The following is a 17920-nucleotide window of genomic DNA, read 5'->3' as shown; positions in this document are numbered from 1 at the left end:
TCAATAAAATTACAACAAAAATATGTAATTAAATTATATGACACTAAAGATATTAAGATCTATTAAAATTTGAATTAATACTCACACAATATATAATTGTCAAAGAAAATAAAATTATCATATTTTATTTTCTAATTTACAATTTTACTATAAATGTCAAAGAATTTAATAATAACAATAAAATAATAGATGTGAAACATTTCAAATATTTATATATTATATTGAACTAATTAAATTATAATATTAATTATTGTAAAAATTTTAAAATTTTAATTTAATTAATATTTAATTATTATATATAAATAAAAATAATTCTGTGCTATAAACTATTTGATGTAACTGTACGTGCTTCAAATACTTAGTATAAATAAAACTATATAGTGTTCATTTAAAGTTTTAAATATGAAAAATATTACGAAATTATTGTTGGTGTCATAGAATACTGCTAGCTGGTATCGCAATCCACAAATAGGCAATAGCAATTAATGCAACAAGAACAAACGTTGTCACACACAAGTAATAAAATCCGTTTGCAACAAATTATGCACATATTAATCCATGCCAAAACCGCAATATAAGAAAATCACGATAAAATTAATATAAATATGCAATATAAAGACTTATCTATGTGTATATGTATAGATAAATCGATCAAGAAATTTACATAGCAATTCCATTTATTTAACACCAGCACATGATTATTACTCAAAAGGGGAAATTTTAGAACCTCTAAAATATGCTAATTAAGAAGTGTTGGCTTTGGAAATCTGATCAATGGTTATTTCGTTGGAAAGTACACCCACAACTTCAGACATTGTAGGCCTGAGAGTAGCAGACTGATTGACGCACATGATTGCTAAGTTAAGCACAATGAAGGCTTGCTTCCTATCATAATTGGATAACTTGTTATCAACCAAATTCAAAATCCTGTTCTTCTTATGCAAAACCCAAGCCTGTAATTAATCAACGTGATTATTATCTATGGTATTCTATCATAGAATTGAAAAAATATATATATATATATATATAATCATACAAAATTAATAAATTTTTATTAGTTCAATTAATTCTTTAATTATTATAGATTTATAGTAAGCTTCACTTACCTTGTCAAGAAGAAAATCAACTTCCCGATTCTGCGTATGGTCTGCACTGATTTTCCCACTCACAATTTCAAGTAGAACAACTCCAAAACTGTAAACATCTGCTTTAACGGTTATGACTTCTCCCCTTGCATACTCAGGTGCCATATATACTCTGTAATAGTAAATCACTTGTTAATGGAGCACTCTAATGCTTAATTACGTGCCATATATACTACGTTAATGGAGCACTCTAATGCTGTTACTGACCTTGCTGCTCTTGCTTTGACGATAGAAAGGAATAGATCTTCCTCGCCACAAAGCCTTGCTATGCCCAAGTCCGATAACTTAGCCGTATAAGATTGGTCCAGCATAATATTTGTGGCTTTTATATTTCCATGAACAATATCGAATCTTTTTTCCTCGTGCAGATACCTCAAACCTTTAGCAATCCCCAAGCATATATCATATCTCACTTTCCAATCAAGAATGGTTCTGAAATTTGGATCTACAAGTTCAACACAATTATCTTAAGGAAAAAGATATTTACATGGTGGAATATAAATTAATAAAAAGAAAATATAGTTGCTAATTATATCCATAATCTTAGTTTTAATAATTCATTTTTCAGCTCAAAATTTTAGTTAATCTGATGAACTTCAAGTCTAATCTAAAGAATTATTAAAAAAAAAGTAATAAAAAAAATTTATCTATTAATTATATTCACGATATTACCAAACAAGACTTGATGAAGGGAACCGTTTTGCATGTACTCGTATATTAGCACATAAAGGCCTTTCCTATTGCAATAGCCATCGAACAACTGAACCAGATTTTCATGCCGTAATGATTTCAGGCTGAAAATTTCACTTTTCAATTCATCTTTTACTTGCTTATTTATGTCAGGAGAAATCTTCTTGACTGCTAATTTAATCCCATCAGGAAGTTCAGCCTGCATCCACACGAAATATATTAAACATTTCTATTTCAGTAATTAGAAGCTTCAAAAAGAAAAATCCAGCTTAAAAACTCAGTTATTGACGGCCTCATTACCTTGTATACTATCCCATAACGCCCTCTGCCAATCTCCATTTTGGGGCTAAAATTTCGAGTACCATCTATTATTTGTTTGAGAGTGAAAGATTTGTCTTGGATGTCTATGTGAATTTCTATTTGAAAAAAAATAATAATAAATAATAAAGGAAATGGTTACTGCCTTCAAGGATATTCCACATGCAGTGCATAGAGTCTTACCTTGCAACTCCTTGCTTCCCAACCAGCCCATCTTCCACATGAAAGCCAAAACAAGCAATGGGGCCAATACAACATCTAATGTAATGAGTGAAATCCCTGCTATCTGTGGAGGAGAGAATCTCTCTCCGTCGACTGTGAAATCTGAAAACAGCAATTGAAGGAAATGAGTTAGCTATTTCACCTGCTAGAACAGAAGAGAAAGGAAATGTAGTTAAGCTTGAGCAAAATTAAGACATTTGCAGCTTTAATATATACATGTACACATACTTGGGATTATAGAGATGGCTGATATAAGGGGTCCATTGAGACCTGGCGTGTTGTGTAGAGATCCTTTGCCGGCCCAAAATAAATGGATCTCTAATAGATTGTCATCTATAAAAGTAGGCATCACCGCAGTGTATGGTTTATTTGGACCATTTGCCTTTTCTTTTATGTTGAAATCCTTTAGTCTTCTTTCCCCCTATAATGAAGAGTAATTCCATCAATACATGCTAGGCATAGAGTATGAAATGTGTTAGAGCTATAAGAATTTCTCTAAAAGGGTTAATTATAAAATAATAGTAACAAATTGCGAGTTTTACCTTAAAATACATTTTATTTATTTATTTATCTTGGATTAATCACATAGTATCTCACACTCGCATATATGAATATAACTAATCCAAGCTTAAACTAAGAGTGATATTTTAATAAAGTTAGCTCAATAAAGATGACCCTAGAATTTGAATCCTTAACTTTGCAGATAAAATCTATTTAGGATGAGCTCCACGAACTACTTATTGGTAATATACTTTAATTATTATTGTTTCAAAATTAACATTTTTATTCTTTTACTATCGTATGCGGAAAATATTAAATTTTGAAAAATTAAAGTATTTTATAATATAATAATTTAATGTAATTCAAACAGAGGTGGCAAAATTTTACTCGAGCAGATCCGCCCCGATCCAAAGTAATTTGCAATCCGTTTCAACTAGTATAAAATCAAAATGACCGGAACCTAAACATGACCTAAAAATTGAGCATTCAATTAAGAGATTGGTAATCTGTACGATTCATGACTTGTTTGGTTAACACAGTCAACTTGAATTTTGACCCAAAAATGAAATAAAATAAAATAAAATAAAATTTTGGACTGAAATTAACATCGACTTGAAACGACTAACAACTAGTAAATTAAGCCAAATGTAGCATGCAATCTTTTTTGTATAGCGACCCAATGGATAGCATGAATCAATAACCTAAATGACCTAAACCCAAAATCAACCAACTCAACCCATTTTCCACTTCAAATTTCTAGCATCAAGAATTAAACTATAGTGAAAATTCATAATTTTGTAGTCAAGTAAGGAGTAAAGTATAAATCAGTAAAAACATGTTAATTTCATTCATTGTTGTTGAAACCCATGCAATAATGTCATCTTGAAGTTCAATTTTTATCTTAAAGCTCTGCCAACTTCGATTTAGTTAACAATAAAAGCACACGTACTTGCTACTGAATGTTTCTAGGCTCCATTGCAGGAGTGGAATATGTTCCTTATGGGCACTTGAATTCAGAGTCAGAGCAAATGTTGATCAATTAGTTTTGGAGACACAAGAAAATTTTTCCGGAGCTCTATTTGTTCCTTTTTTTGATGTTGCAAAAGGCACTTGGAGGATTTATATAATGCAAGATGGCAAGTACAAGCAAGGTGTATCAGTTGTTCTCTCATGAATGACAAATGCTTCTTTTACAGAGTGTAGGTGTCTTAATAATAAAATTTCTTATTTGCTTATAAAAAAATAACGAAGCTGTCGTGGCACCTTCATCCTACATTGGATGAATAATCTCTCTCTCTCTCTCTCTCCTCCCCTCTTCCCTTACTCTTCTTGCTCTTGCACCTCCCCCTCCCTTGCTCCACTAGCACCTCCCCCTCCCTTTACCGTTGTTGATCACGTCATTCGAGGAGACATAAAGTTTATGAACGCTTTCCAACGTTATTTCTAGTGGTACAGGCGATGATCGGACCGAATCTCTCACTTTCACTATGACTAGTGATCCCCAACCTCCATTTTCCAAGTGATGGTGATGTCAATAGTAGTCGGAGGAAAGTGGAATCGAGGATAGATACTTGATGGAGAAAAAACATTCAATATGGACAAACCAGAAAGCAGTTGGGCGTGTGGCCACTGGCATTGGAATCTTTTTAACGTCACGCTTTAGCCAGACACTTACCCCAAAAAAACAACAACCGGAATCTTCTTCTTCTGTTCTCCAGCAATGATTTCTCTAGGGTCAGCATGGGTTTGTTGATTTATGAATTCTAGATTTGTCGATAGTTTGACCTTGAATTTGTTGATTTGTTCATGGATTTTTCCTTTTTAAAGTTTTTAGTGTTGTTGAATTTTCATTTGGTGTTTGTTGATTGACATGCAATTTGAGGAGAGAGTGTGCATGAGAGAGAGATGGGTGATTAGTTGAGAGAGAATAGGGAAGAGAGAAAATATATTGTAGATTTCAATTTTTTTTCCCCTCTAATGTTTGCTACTTCACCTTGTTAACTCAGAAACCGCTAATAGTATTAATTTTTATTTTTTTATAAGCAAGTAACTGTAGTTTTATTGTTTACCGATTATAGCTAGAGAAATTTTAAGATACAAATTAAAATTTAAATCAATTTTAAAATGATACTATTACATGGATCAATATTCATGGATGATAAATAAAATTAACCCTAATAAAAACAACAACTGAGTCTTGAATCATTGCCCTAATAACCAATTCCTGAAAATAGAAGAAATTAAAAAATGGCCGCTTGCTCTATTTCTCTCCCTCCTCTTCTTCTCTCTCCCAACTCCCTTCCTATCTGCATATACTTTGCAAATTTCCCCACTGATGTTGATGCCAAATACTTTCTGAACATTCTCTCTCGGAAATGGAACGTTCATGATGTTTTCTTACCTTCCAGTGTTTTTTTTTTTTAAGTAAAAAAAATTTATTAAATGGAAAGAAAGTGTAAGCAACACTAAGACTGCAGGAGTCAAGGCCTGACAGCGAAACAAGGACCAAGAAAACAGCAAAAAGGAGATCAAAGAACACAGCAAAATAGGGGCCAAATACAAAGGGCAAGGCCAAAATAATAAAGCGAAAATCTGATGCATCTAAGGAGCCAACCAGATAACCCATCCAGGAGAAACAGAATCTGCAGAGTAGCTACAATACAGAGCTAAAAACAACAGCTCCCACAGAAATTTGAGCTACGTTGTAGGTTTGGTTTCATTAGAATCATGGATTCAAGATCTGAACAAGCTATTCTAGACTATCTCAACAATTTCTGGATGGGTTCCTACAAGTTGAGGCCTCTCCTGCTATATTTTCTAATACCTATCGTCTTCACAAGCAAGTTCTTATGGTAATCATAGAAGCTACACACGAAGTAGAACAAGCCAAGCAGGTGCTTATGGTCATAGGGTAATGGATTCAAGAGGTACAAATTCCTGGAACTTCAGACGCAAAAATCAATATCCCCAAGATAAATATGTAGAAACTTCAGTGACCATTTTCGCTACTCTGGTCCCAGAAATTATAGGAAATCCAAAAACCACAGTCGTTTTCCTCAGGAAAAGAAAGCTGCAGATGATATACATGGAAATGTTAAATGTTAAAGCTCCAAGTGGCTCTACAGGCCGGTTTGATTTATGACCCGGAATACCTAGAGCTGTTTTCATTTCGGGAGGTTCTTTTTAACCTTCCATGGACAATATGGAGTGGCTTAACAGAAGCAGTCGGTATCCTAAAACTCCCTTCTGAAACTATTTCTATTTAATCCATCTTCAAAACAGAGGGCGTCTTCTCAATCTCAACAACACCTATGGGGGAAGAAGCTATTCTCTTAACTTTTCCTAATGTAGAACATATGGGAAAATTCATTGGAGACAAACATGGATGGCTTTTTGAGTGGTTTTCTTCCATTCAACCATGGAAGATTGATTTCATTCCTTATGTTATGGTGTGCCTCTATATCTTTGGAACCCAGATTTCTTCATCTAGCTCAATGCATTTTGTGGTGAGTTTATATCATTGGACACATTCACCTCTAAGTGGTCTAAATTGGATGCTGCAAGGATATTGATTTCTACATCTAGCTTAGATTTTATTCATAAAGTTATTTCTGTTGATATTGGCAAATCTAGTTTCAATATTATTGTCCTAGAAGATGCTTGCAAAGAAGCTTTTTCAAAAATAAAGAAATGTCGTCTTCCTCCTCCGTCCCCTGTTCCATCCTCTCCATATATCATTTAGGGGTAGACGACGCTTCAAATGATGGTCCTCAGTCCTTTGCTAGGGCAGTATCTCCAATGATTGGGCAAATTAATGGGAACGTGTCAGCTGTAAGCTTTGAGGGCGGCAAATTAGAGCATGTCAATCCCATGCAAAGGCTCTTATTAAATGATCGTTCCCCGCATGATGAGGATATTCATGAAGACCTCAGGCTCGATTTATCCTTTCTAGGTGCATGAATGAGGTTGACAGGCCATTATTCTCCATCGATTTCAAGATGTTGTGCATAAAAAAAAGTGTGAAAATTACAAAGAAACAAAACAAAATATTTATGTGATTTACACTTTTCATATTCAGCTACATTTATGGTATGTCATCATTCACTATTCATAAAATAATCATCAAATTATATTATCTGTCAACCTAATAATACCCAAGAGAATTTAATATATTTACTACTTTGATTATTACATCACAAAGGGTGTCTTCAACATGGGTAAGAGTTTTCTCACTAATGGACAGAGCCAAATTTTCGGCAATTGGCAAAGTCTCTCTCTACAATGGATAACAACCTCACTCAATGGGCTGAAAGCCAATCTCCATGGGCTAAGTTAAATTGATTGGGATTCATAATTAAATTAGAATCAGGGTGACTAACACTATAAATGAGAGAATAGTAGAGAGATCACTGACTCAAAATCCTCAATTATTGCATACCTTGAATTATTGGGTGCCTTCAATTATCAAATCTCTATACTTAAACTTGAACCCTTCAAATCATTAATCTCTTTAATATTCACCTTGGGTATAATTTGCTTCTTTCTGCAAAAATCATTGCGTAATCAATTTTCTTAATTTTGCATCAAGAGCTTCATCTCAATTTTAACTATCCATCACCTTGAACTTGCATCACCATTGTTGCATATGCAACTTTTCACATATCACAGCAGCTCCACCTTCAACCAAACTCACCAAGATAATACTAGTTGGTATGAAAATTACACTCCCACAAATTAAAGAAACACAAAACTTAATGTAATTCTGTCTAAGCCTACTTCACCAAACAAATTTACTATAAGATAAAAAAAAATAACTATACACCACTAATTAATTTTCTCACATTTACAAGTCACTCGAACAAAACTCATAGAATTTGATACACCTCTCCACTTTATGAGCTATTTACAATACAAAGATCAACAAGCTACTCATATATTTAGGACACTAAAAAATTAATTTCTTTTGGAACTCTAATTATTGAACTTCATAATTTAAATTCTACTAAACTTTTTATTTTATCTTAATTTGGACTCTAACACAAGATTATGGAATGAAGAACTACCAAGACAACCAATCTCCTTGAAAATCCGAGCGCACGCCTTCTGGACTCATCTCCAACAATCTGGCAGTTGTCCCATGTGAGCCCATTGAAGAATCTCTGTATCCGGTCCATTTTGGAGTTCCTCTCAATGTTCAAAAGTGTTTTAAAGTTAACCGGTTGCTTATGTTAAAAAAAAAAAAAAAAAAAAAAAAAAAAAAAAAAAAAAAGAAGAAGAAGAAGAAGAAGAAGGAAAACACCTTCTTTCTGAAATAATAGATATCTCTCCAAAACTCTCCCGTGTAAGCGAAAAAAAAAAAAAGAAAGCATCAAAGGGGAAAGCATAAATTCTTCGAGTATGACCGATACCCTTATTGATGAGCCTGCGGAAAGTGATATTTGCCCTATGAATTTGCATCGTTGAGGCCTAAATCATGGTATTTTTGAGTCAGCTCTACCAGACAAATCATTCCCTCTTCATGCTGAATCTGAAGCTCGTAAGATTCTGGAAATTGTTAAGGAACTGAATCTTTTCTCTTCTGTGCCTGACGAAGAGGTGGTCCACATTTTCCTCAAACAAATTCTTGACTTGTCTGATCTATTTTTGTTTTGCCCAATTCTCCTATTGGTTTCTCTTTGTTCTCTGCTGGTTTGGGTATCTCAATTTGGTTCCGATCCTCCCCCAGGTTTTGCCTACAGGTTGCTTGGGTAGTCGACTTTCTCTTCGTTGTGGTGCTACTGGTGTTCCACTCTCCAAAGAGTTCATGGTGGTAGTTCTATTGTTGGGTTCGTTTGATCTTATGTGCTGTCATGGGAAGTTTGCCACATGTTTATCTTGTTGTGTTGGGTTTTGACACGTTAGAAGCTTCAAAAAGCAACATTGTAGCAGATGTCTCTTTTTGTTGAGCGTAGTGGGATAGTGTGAATTGGGCAATGAGAATTTGATGTTGTGTTGATGGACCTGCTTCTCTCTGTTTCTTAAGGATCATTACCTCTTTGTTTTATTGAGGGTTATGTCCTTTAGATATTCTGTATCAGAAGGATGGCAAGGGTCGCTTCCCTTGCGCTTTTTTGGACCCTTGGAGGTCAGATCGATACTTGGATCAAGAAATCTCCTTTTCTGCAGGTTACTTCACAGCGTCTCTTGGTCCCTTTCCACCAGCTTGTTGTTTCTTCAGTTAAATAGGCATTTCAATGTTTCTTTTGCCTTCATTGGTTTTTTTTTTTCTCTTTTGTGTAAGGGTTTTGCCATTGTTAGGGGTTTATCCAGCTAGGTGTTTGTGGTTGTAGTTGTTATTTCTAGTTTTCCTGTTCTGGTGACATTTCTCCCCTTTTCTTCAATTTTAGTAAACTTTCCAGCTTATTAAAAAAAGAAACATTAAAATGTACATAGAAAACGTAGAGCTTTTTATATAATTAACTCTTTCTAAAACAGTCAATTAAAAATGTATTACATGCTTAACAGAATATAATAGAAATTAAACTGTCACCCTTCTAACATAGCATAATGAAATAAAATAAATAAATAGATAACAAAACATATCATTGACATTCATCTCAAAGAGTGTGTATGAGTTATATAAAAATAAAGATTAATAGTAATTTATTCTTATTGTTAATTTGTGTGTATATTTTATTTATTAAAAAAAATTATTTCAATGAGGTGGCAGATTTTGATTTTACTTGATAACTTAATTCGAGCCACTAATCATAATTCATTATCCAAAAAAATTAAAAATTCAATTAATTAATCTGATTTAAAATTAATTCATTTAGATTGATAATTAATCTGAATTTTTTTTACCGAAAATTATATAAATGAATAATTAAAAAAAAAATAAAATCTTGACTCAAAATAACCTATATATAAGTGTAAATTGATTCCAAATTTTTTCTACATAGTGACCAATAGGTAATCGTGACAACCTTCAATTTGAAACTAGGTATTTTACCCTGGTTTAGGTGGATTATTTATTTTTTATTTTAAAAAATATATAATATTTATAATCTTATATTTTTAAAATCACATTATAAAATTTTTTTAGCTATAAAACTTCAAATTATATATATGTTAATGTAATTTACATTTGTATTAAAATTTAACTTTTCACTGAAATACTATTGGCTCCATTATAAATACAGTGACACAATGGTGATGAAATATTTATGTTTTTTTTTAATAAAAAATCACATAAATGAATTTTTATTATAGAAACTTTTTGATCTTTTTATAAATCATTTTGCAATAAATCAACGTTGTTTATCTATAAATCTATTAAAAAAATTTAACAATGTATCATAATAGAAAAATGCTAGAATTTAATTTTTTTTAAAATAAAATTAATTGTCTATAAGTCCATTTTGCACACGTATGGCCTAATCTTAAGAACAGCATGAAGCCTTTCATCACGACAGTCTTGATAAGTCCTAGTCAAATAATAAATACATAGATATATGTTATGAATAATAGATAGCAAATAATATATTTTCTTGTTGAACATATTAAAGATAAATAAATCTGTTATGACTTTATATTTAGCTTTCAAAAAAAAAAAAAAAAAAAAAACTAATCATCTACTTAGATTTTAACTTTATTATTTTGAAAGAGTTTTATTACAGGAAGAGATGTATTTTAGGAGAAGTTTTTGTGTAAACCCAGTTCGACTCAAGGTCACTAAGATTACCAATCAAATATACGAGTACACATAAATTCACTTATAAAAAAAAAAAAATCGAAATGATCCACAACTCAAAATAACACAAGCTCGGACCTGCTCAACTCAACTTACCACCTCTACTTCATCATCATTTATTAGCAGTAAAAGCATAACATGATCTAATGACAAAGACAATATATAGTAGGAAGAAGCTGATTGAAAAGATAGAAACTTACCTGAATATACAAATCGAAAATACGTTCACCTGAGCTACTGTGGTCATCATCATTGGCATAAATATTTTCGACAAAGTGAAGTTTCACAGTGTAATTGCCTCTCGTCAGACAGAAGCCATAGTAAGAGAGAGAGAGAGGACAGTATCGAGCATTTTTGTACAATGGTGCCTCAGTATCAAATATCCCGAACGTAGTGTTTCTTATGTAATCACTTGAATTGGCACTTTCTGACAAGAAATCTCCGGAACAAAGATAAGCCCATTTTGCATTGCGATCTATATAAAAATTTGATGTTGCATTATCTCCATCATATTGAATTTTCTCAACAACAGTTTCCATGCCACCGCAATTTATGAACAAGCTAGAGTCTGCAAGAAACATTGTTACTCTTAGAAAAATGATTATTTTTACATTACAAAATAATTTTGTAGAGGTGTCTGGAAACTTACATAAGGATTTCCCCTTACAATACTTCTCTCTCAAATCATGCATAGTATTCCTAGGAGGAGGGGGGGTGAACAGAGAAGCCCATATTCATGACACGTGAAAAAGAATTTAGGATCATATTGATCTAGTAACATAAAGTATATGTCATTGATCATACCTGTTTGGTTCACTATTTGACCAGCAACATCAACAAGAGCAAAGGAAAAGGAACTATCACATATTTAAATTGGAAATTCAAAAAAGAAAAGAAAAGAAAAGTACTGCAATTCTTTATTACATGTTTGGCTGGACTGCATATAACTCTTCTTTAATGGAATTGTCGCTTGACGGATATGTAAAATTGTTATATGAAAAATCCCTGCATCATTACAATATTATTAATACTATATATTAATATTTTATTATATAAGTGACTAAACAAACATTTATCAATAAATTACACATGCTGTTTTATAATTTTATTTTGATAAAATATTATTACACTCTCATTTAATTTTAAATTTTTTCAAAAAAAATTCAATAATATATATATAAGGATATTATTAATTGACCCCTTTTTTCATAATATGGATCTGTTATTGACAACCATCCACTAACCCTATTAGTCATTCTAATTAAACACTTTACCATATTATGTTCAAATTAAATTTTCTTCACTAAATATAATAAATTTTTTATAAGTATATAAAATATAAGTAAAATAATTTAAATATAAATATTAATTTAAATGATTATTATACACTTAGCAAATGCACCTTATATTCTGAAATGCGATAATTGAAGTTCAACTAAGAAGAAATATCTGCTGGAGAAATCTAAGAGGATGAAAAAAAAGTGAGGAATAAAAAATCATTGATTACCAATAGTCTCGGCCCTATTTATTTTATTAGGTGTATAGACCCAAAATTATAAATATTTTTAATATCCTCTCAATTTTATAATTTTTTTTTTCAGAAGCCATAAAATTGTAAAAAGCCATTCAGGAAATTAAATGAATTAATAAGAATTTAAAAGAATAGAATAATTATACTGTAAATGAAAAAATAAAAAATAAAAATGACAAAATTGATAAACTTCTCTCACCAATCCAAACCAAATAGATTATAGAAGAATAGTTTCAAAGGTCAGTTTACAGAAACGTACAGTTCATAATTGTCTACGTCGGCACGAGAAACGCCTATGGAAAAGATCGACCCGTTAAGCATATTTCTGGTGAGAAACCTGAGCCAAAAACGGCAAACCAGAAGTTATCATAGTTGTTCAATGAATTGACGAAATCAACTTAATTATGATAAGATGTATAGATTGGTTAAATTAATTCAAGAAATTCTGCTTACATACATTTTCTCTGTGTATGTCGAAACATATGGGATCCCACCAGTTAATTTGTTGAAGCTCAAATCACTGCAAGGAGAGAAATATATATATATATATATATATATATATATATATATATATATATATATATATATATATATATATATATATTTCGTGAGCTTCTAGAATTTTCATTATCGTTGTTTCTGGGAAACAATATGATAACTTACTGATTTAAGAATACAAAAATTTAAGATGTTGAATATGAGCCTACTTCACAATAAATTCATTAAAAAATTAAAAAAAATATAATCACAAATTATTATTATTTTTTTTAATTCTCAAACACTCATAAATAACCCAATAATTTTAAATAATATTTTATTAAATCAGTAAAAAAAAGTTAAGAAGTTACAATCTACATCCAATCCAATAGTTCACAGACCAAAGAAATTAAACCATCCAAAAAAGAGTAAGACAATAATTTTAAGGTGAACGGTAATGGATGATGAAAAGTAGCTAATGATGAGCAAATTCAAGTTTAGTAATGATCCACATCCTTTTGGTTTACAAGGCTCAGATAATCCAAGCATGCCACTAGTTAGTGCTTCCTTGACTGGTGGAAACTATTTAGCCTGGAGTAGATCCATGACAATTGCTCTAAGGGTCAAGAACAAATTAGGTTTTATTAATGGCAGTTTGCAAGCAGCACCTAATGATTCTCCTAATTTTGAGAAGTGGTTAAAGGTAGATAGTATGGCAATTTCCTGGATATTGAATTCTATTTTAAAGGATATGGTAGAGTCTTTTTCGTATGCTGATACTAAAAAGGATTTATGGGATGAATTTAGAGCAGAGATTTGGGGAATGTAATGGTCCATTGCTATATCAAATTAAGAGGGAAATAAGCTCTTTTAGTCAAGGGAATGCACCTGTTGTTGTATCTTTCACTATGTTAAAGAAATTATGGGATGAACTAACCTGTCTCAAGCCTATTCTTATTTGTAATTGTGGTGCTTCAAGGGTTTTTGTAAACATTGATATTGATGATAAACTAATGCAATTCCTTATTAGCCTAAATGATTCATATGATCATGTTTGAAATCAAATTTTGATTTTGGATCCATTACCAACGGTTAATAAATCCTATTATATGGTGTTGAGGGTAGAGACAAAAAAGGGAAGTGCCTGATGTATTTGGTGATTTGGTGGACCATGGTAGTGCAATGCTTGCTAAAACTCAATATTTTAAGAAGGATGCAACTAAGGAGACTGATGTTAACAAAGGCAATTTTAAGAAGAAAAAGGAAGATAGATTTTGTGATCATTGCAAGGTTTCAATGGATACAAGAGAGACATGTTTCAAGTTGCATGGTTATCCAAATTAGTTCACGGAATTAAAGTAGAAGGTTGAATTCTTGAAGGAATCAATAAAAATGTTTCTTCTGTTCTTTGGCATGCTAGATTGGGTCATAGAAAATTAAGCATTTGTCCGTGGTTTCATTTAATGAATTTGATGATGTAATCTGTGATGTTTGTCCTCAATCAAAGCAGCATAGGCTCCTTTTTACTAAGAGTCAGATTTCTTCTTCTAGAATTTTGGAATTGTTACACATTGATATTTGGGGACCCTATAAAGAACTTTGGTCCTCATTATTTCATGACCATAGTAGATGACTATAGTAGAAGCAGTTGGACTTTTGTGCTTGCAAATGAATCTTTAGTTCCTTTCACTCTATTTGACATTACTCGCCTAAAATCTAAGTTAAATAGTTAAAATGCCACACAAATATCCAACGTGGCAACTAGAAAAGTCAAATACTATTAAAAGACCAAGCGAGCCAAACAAAGCACAATTGGACTTAAACAAGACTGAACAAAAGTACTTTGGCTCGACCAATAAGGCAAGCAAAAGATATACTGAACAATAGTCACGCTAGTAATGAAGTAAGACTGGATTTTATGGAGACAATCTCGGCATGTTAGTCGAGATTATCTTCATAAACAAAGCAATAACTATTTTTCTAAAAAGTCTGTAAATACCAACCAATTAACTAAAAACAAGGCACGCATTTTCTCATTCTCTAAATCTCATTAAAATTCTTCTTTATATTTGCACATCCAGTTCTCTGACTTAAATGTTAGAGTGGCTTGCTAGAGAGCCGCCCCCTCACCCTTTTCTTTATTGTAGGTCTACGTGGCATTAGGACCGAACCCCAGGAACTCACGGTAGCATTAGTGGTGACGTCTATGGGGAACTCAGATCACCGGTTGAGAAACTACATTTGAAATCATTTCTTTTCTTTTTAACACTTCCTGTGCTACTATTGAGTTTTGATTCCTAGTCCTAATTATTTTTCATTGTTTGTTGTTTTGTCATCCTAATGGCTTTCGCTCCTAGCATAAGCATCATCTCCATCAACCCCACATTCGGAGGGGATCCACCTGTGATAATAATGACTCAAAATCTAGCTGCACCCATGATCCCATCTGGTGGTCAGATTCCATCACACAACATTGTCATGCCAGATTAGTAGAACACATTCTAGGGAATGACACCATAGCAGATGTACTAACGCATCTAAGAGATGGAGGCCCAAATCACTTTCCTCAAAGGATTGATTTCAGGGACTAGCGCCCCACTAGGGACACCTATCCTGGAAGCAAGACAGGTCGTAAGAACACTTTCCATGGAGGTAGAACTAGCTAGAGCTAAAGAAATGAAAAAGGAGATTGCTTGGTTGATAAACAATTTAGGAAAAAGATTGAGCAAATCATGATGAGCGAATAAGAAGAATAGTTTGATGAATCACCACAACCAAAGGTGAATTAGGGACTGGTTAAAGTAGTACAAAGGTACCAGAAATAGGTGGAGGAGGAAAACTTTAGGATTAGAGATGAGTCTTCACTATCCGAGCCAATCTTAGCTGAATGGTTCCCATCAAAATTCAAATTGCCTATGCTAGATAAATACAATGGAACAACAGACCTAAAGAGCCATGTGGCAAACTTTCAAACAACAATGATGCTCCAGAATGTGAATGACTACTTCCTGTGCTGGGTATTTCCATCAACACTAACCTGGCTAGCACAAAAATTGTATCAACACCTCAAGCCTAGATTGATTTAGAATTTTCACTAGCTCACCACCAAATTCAAGAACAAGTTCATCTCCTACATCCCTTGAAAAAAGCTGTCTTCGAACCTTTAGAAAATAAAATAGCAGGAGAGTGAATCTTTGAAGGATTATATCACCCATTTCAACATTGATGCAATACAAATTGAAAACCTGAATCATAAAACAACATATGAAGTTTTGAAAAAAGGCATGACGAACGTAAAGTTTTCAGATTCTATGATAAAAAAACCTACTAATGGGTTACTATTAGTTGATGGAGAGGGCCTAAAAGTGCATCAGGTTAGACAACGAGTGGTAGGCTTTGAGGGAAGAGAGGAAATTAGGATAAAATAATGAGAAGAGACAAAATAAGAAAAACTATAGCTCGGATCGAAGGGTGTATCATTTGGATAGAAACAAAGAGAAGAGTAGAGGGAGGTTCCACAACTACACACCTTTGAACGAGACCAGATCCAAAGTCCTTATGTGGATACAAAAAAATGGTGAACAGATCAAATGGCCGAAGAGGCTCAACCCCAAAACTTCAGAAAAGAGAGATAAGAGTAAATTTTGTAGGTTTCACAAAAATCATGGTCACACCATCAACGAATGCAGACAGGTTAAGGATGAGATAGAGCGGTTGATCAGAGATAGTCAGCTTAGGAAATTTACAAGGGATAGTCGGGACGAAAGAAGAGCGACCACCTCTAGAAACAAGAAGGAAATTTACATAATCGCTGGTAATTAACATAATCGCTAGTGGGCCAAATACAAGTAAGATAGGCAATAAGAGACCAACTGAGCAGAGTAATACTGGAGGTCAAATAATCCTCTCCGTTGACAGAAATGAATTAAGCAAAAAGACAATCACCATCGATCCTAGTGATAATAAGGTAAAAAAATCACATTCTGATCCTTTGGTAGTGTTGACCGACATAGGCAGCTTGATGAACTTCCTGATGAAAGAAGTCTTAGAGAAACTCTGACACAAGTCAAAAAACCTAGCCAAAGTCATGTACCCCCTAATCAGCCTAGGCGACAAGATAGTCCTAGTACTCAAAACCATCAATTTGGCTATAGTCTTGGGTGAAAAAAGATACAAGAAGGAAATTTACACACAATTTGTGGTGGTCGATATTCCCTTATCATAGCAAATTATCCTCGACCGACCAATCTTAAATGACAATGGCATAGTAATTAGGATGCAATGGCTGTGTATGAATCTGCCTACTCCTAGAGTAAATGCAATAGTTTAAGAGAGCTAAAAATCGGCACGAGAATGTTACAAGAAATCAACAAAGAGGAAGAATTAGAAGAAGGGAAGAAAGTATGGCTTGGAACTGCGCTTAGCGGACCAAACAGAGAAGCAATCATACTAACATTAAAAGATAGAATTACCACATTCGCTTGGAAGGTGAAAGATATAAAGGGAATAGATTTAGCCATAATTACTCACAAGTTGAATGTCGACCTAGAAATAAAACTAGTCCAATAAAAGAAAAGACCCTTTACACCAGAATGTCAACAGGTAATTGAAAAGGAAGTTAAAAAATTATTTAATGTAGGTCTGATATGAGAAGTTAAATACCTAACATGGGTAGTCAACATTGTCTTAGTCAAAAAAGGCAAATGGAAAATGGCGAATGTGTGTTGACTACATAAACCTCAACAAAGAGTGTCCAAAGGATCACTACCTACTATCGAACATTGACAAGTTGGTGGATGCAATAGCCAGGCATGCGGTAGTGTTGTTAGTTGATGCTATATTAAGATGCCACTAAATAAGGATGGATTTAGAAGATAAAGAGAAGGCTGCTTTCATGACAGATTCAGTAGTATTTTGCTACAGAGTAATGCTGTTTAGACTGAATATGCTTGGGTAACATACCAAAGGATCGTGGACCAAATGTTTAAGGAACAAAAAAGCCGAATAGTGGTAGTATATATTGAAAATATGATTATAAAATAAAAAAGAATGGAGGATTATGCACGAGATATAGCCGAGGCATTTGATGTATTAGACAAAGTAGGAACAAAGCTGAACCCAGAAAATATACATTTAGAGTAAGAGTTGGCAAGTTCCTTAGTTTCATGATATCCTAACAAGTGATAGAGGTAAATCCTGAAAAAATCTGAGCAATCCTCGACTTGTAGACTCTGAGCAACATTAAGGAAGTACAACGACTGAACAGATGAATTACAGCTCTTGACAGATTCATGAGTTGCTTAA

General features: G+C 33.0%; 2 protein-coding genes across 3 annotated transcripts in view; one reads left to right on the top strand and one right to left on the bottom strand.

The window, feature by feature from the left end:
- Nucleotides 1-555: 555 nt before the first annotated feature.
- Nucleotides 556-17920, bottom strand: part of LOC110638681 (probable LRR receptor-like serine/threonine-protein kinase At1g53440) — a 42241-nt gene continuing 24876 nt past the window's right edge. The window contains exons 10-21 of one of the 2 annotated variants that reach the window (XM_058135642.1): nt 12597-12659; nt 12399-12476; nt 11533-11613; nt 11258-11424; nt 10809-11176; nt 2604-2796; nt 2337-2477; nt 2136-2251; nt 1818-2034; nt 1353-1590; nt 1107-1257; nt 556-953 (exon numbers count right to left, since the gene is read on the bottom strand). In XM_058135642.1, the coding sequence (XP_057991625.1) occupies nt 744-953; nt 1107-1257; nt 1353-1590; nt 1818-2034; nt 2136-2251; nt 2337-2477; nt 2604-2796; nt 10809-11176; nt 11258-11300 (1677 nt within the window). In that variant the 5' untranslated portion in view covers nt 11301-11424; nt 11533-11613; nt 12399-12476; nt 12597-12659 and the 3' untranslated portion in view covers nt 556-743. Of the gene's footprint in view, nt 954-1106; nt 1258-1352; nt 1591-1817; nt 2035-2135; nt 2252-2336; nt 2478-2603; nt 2797-10808; nt 11177-11257; nt 11479-11532; nt 11614-12398; nt 12477-12596; nt 12660-17920 lie in introns of those variants that run through there. The other variant, XM_058135643.1, reaches the window with a different exon arrangement.
- LOC110638680 (uncharacterized) lies at nt 13098-13960 on the top strand. Its single transcript, XM_021789297.2, has 3 exons — nt 13098-13441; nt 13596-13668; nt 13742-13960. Exons 1-3 carry the CDS (start codon nt 13098-13100, stop codon nt 13958-13960), a joined length of 636 nt encoding a protein of 211 aa, XP_021644989.2.

This window comes from Hevea brasiliensis, chromosome 14 (assembly GCF_030052815.1).
Source record: "Hevea brasiliensis isolate MT/VB/25A 57/8 chromosome 14, ASM3005281v1, whole genome shotgun sequence".
Classification (NCBI taxonomy): Eukaryota; Viridiplantae; Streptophyta; class Magnoliopsida; order Malpighiales; family Euphorbiaceae; genus Hevea; species Hevea brasiliensis.
The sequence above is the reverse complement of the archived record's forward strand: the minus strand, read 5'-3'. Positions and strand labels throughout refer to the sequence as shown.

Coding starts and splice junctions, on each gene's coding strand:
- LOC110638680 (XM_021789297.2), top strand. CDS start 13,098: ATGAGCAAATTCAAGTTTAGTAATGATCCACATCCTTTTGGTTTACAA. Junction 13,442..13,595: donor AGAGCAGAGATTTGGGGAAT/GTAATGGTCCAT, acceptor TGGTGCTTCAAG/GGTTTTTGTAAACATTGATA. Junction 13,669..13,741: donor TAAATGATTCATATGATCAT/GTTTGAAATCAA, acceptor TGTTGAGGGTAG/AGACAAAAAAGGGAAGTGCC.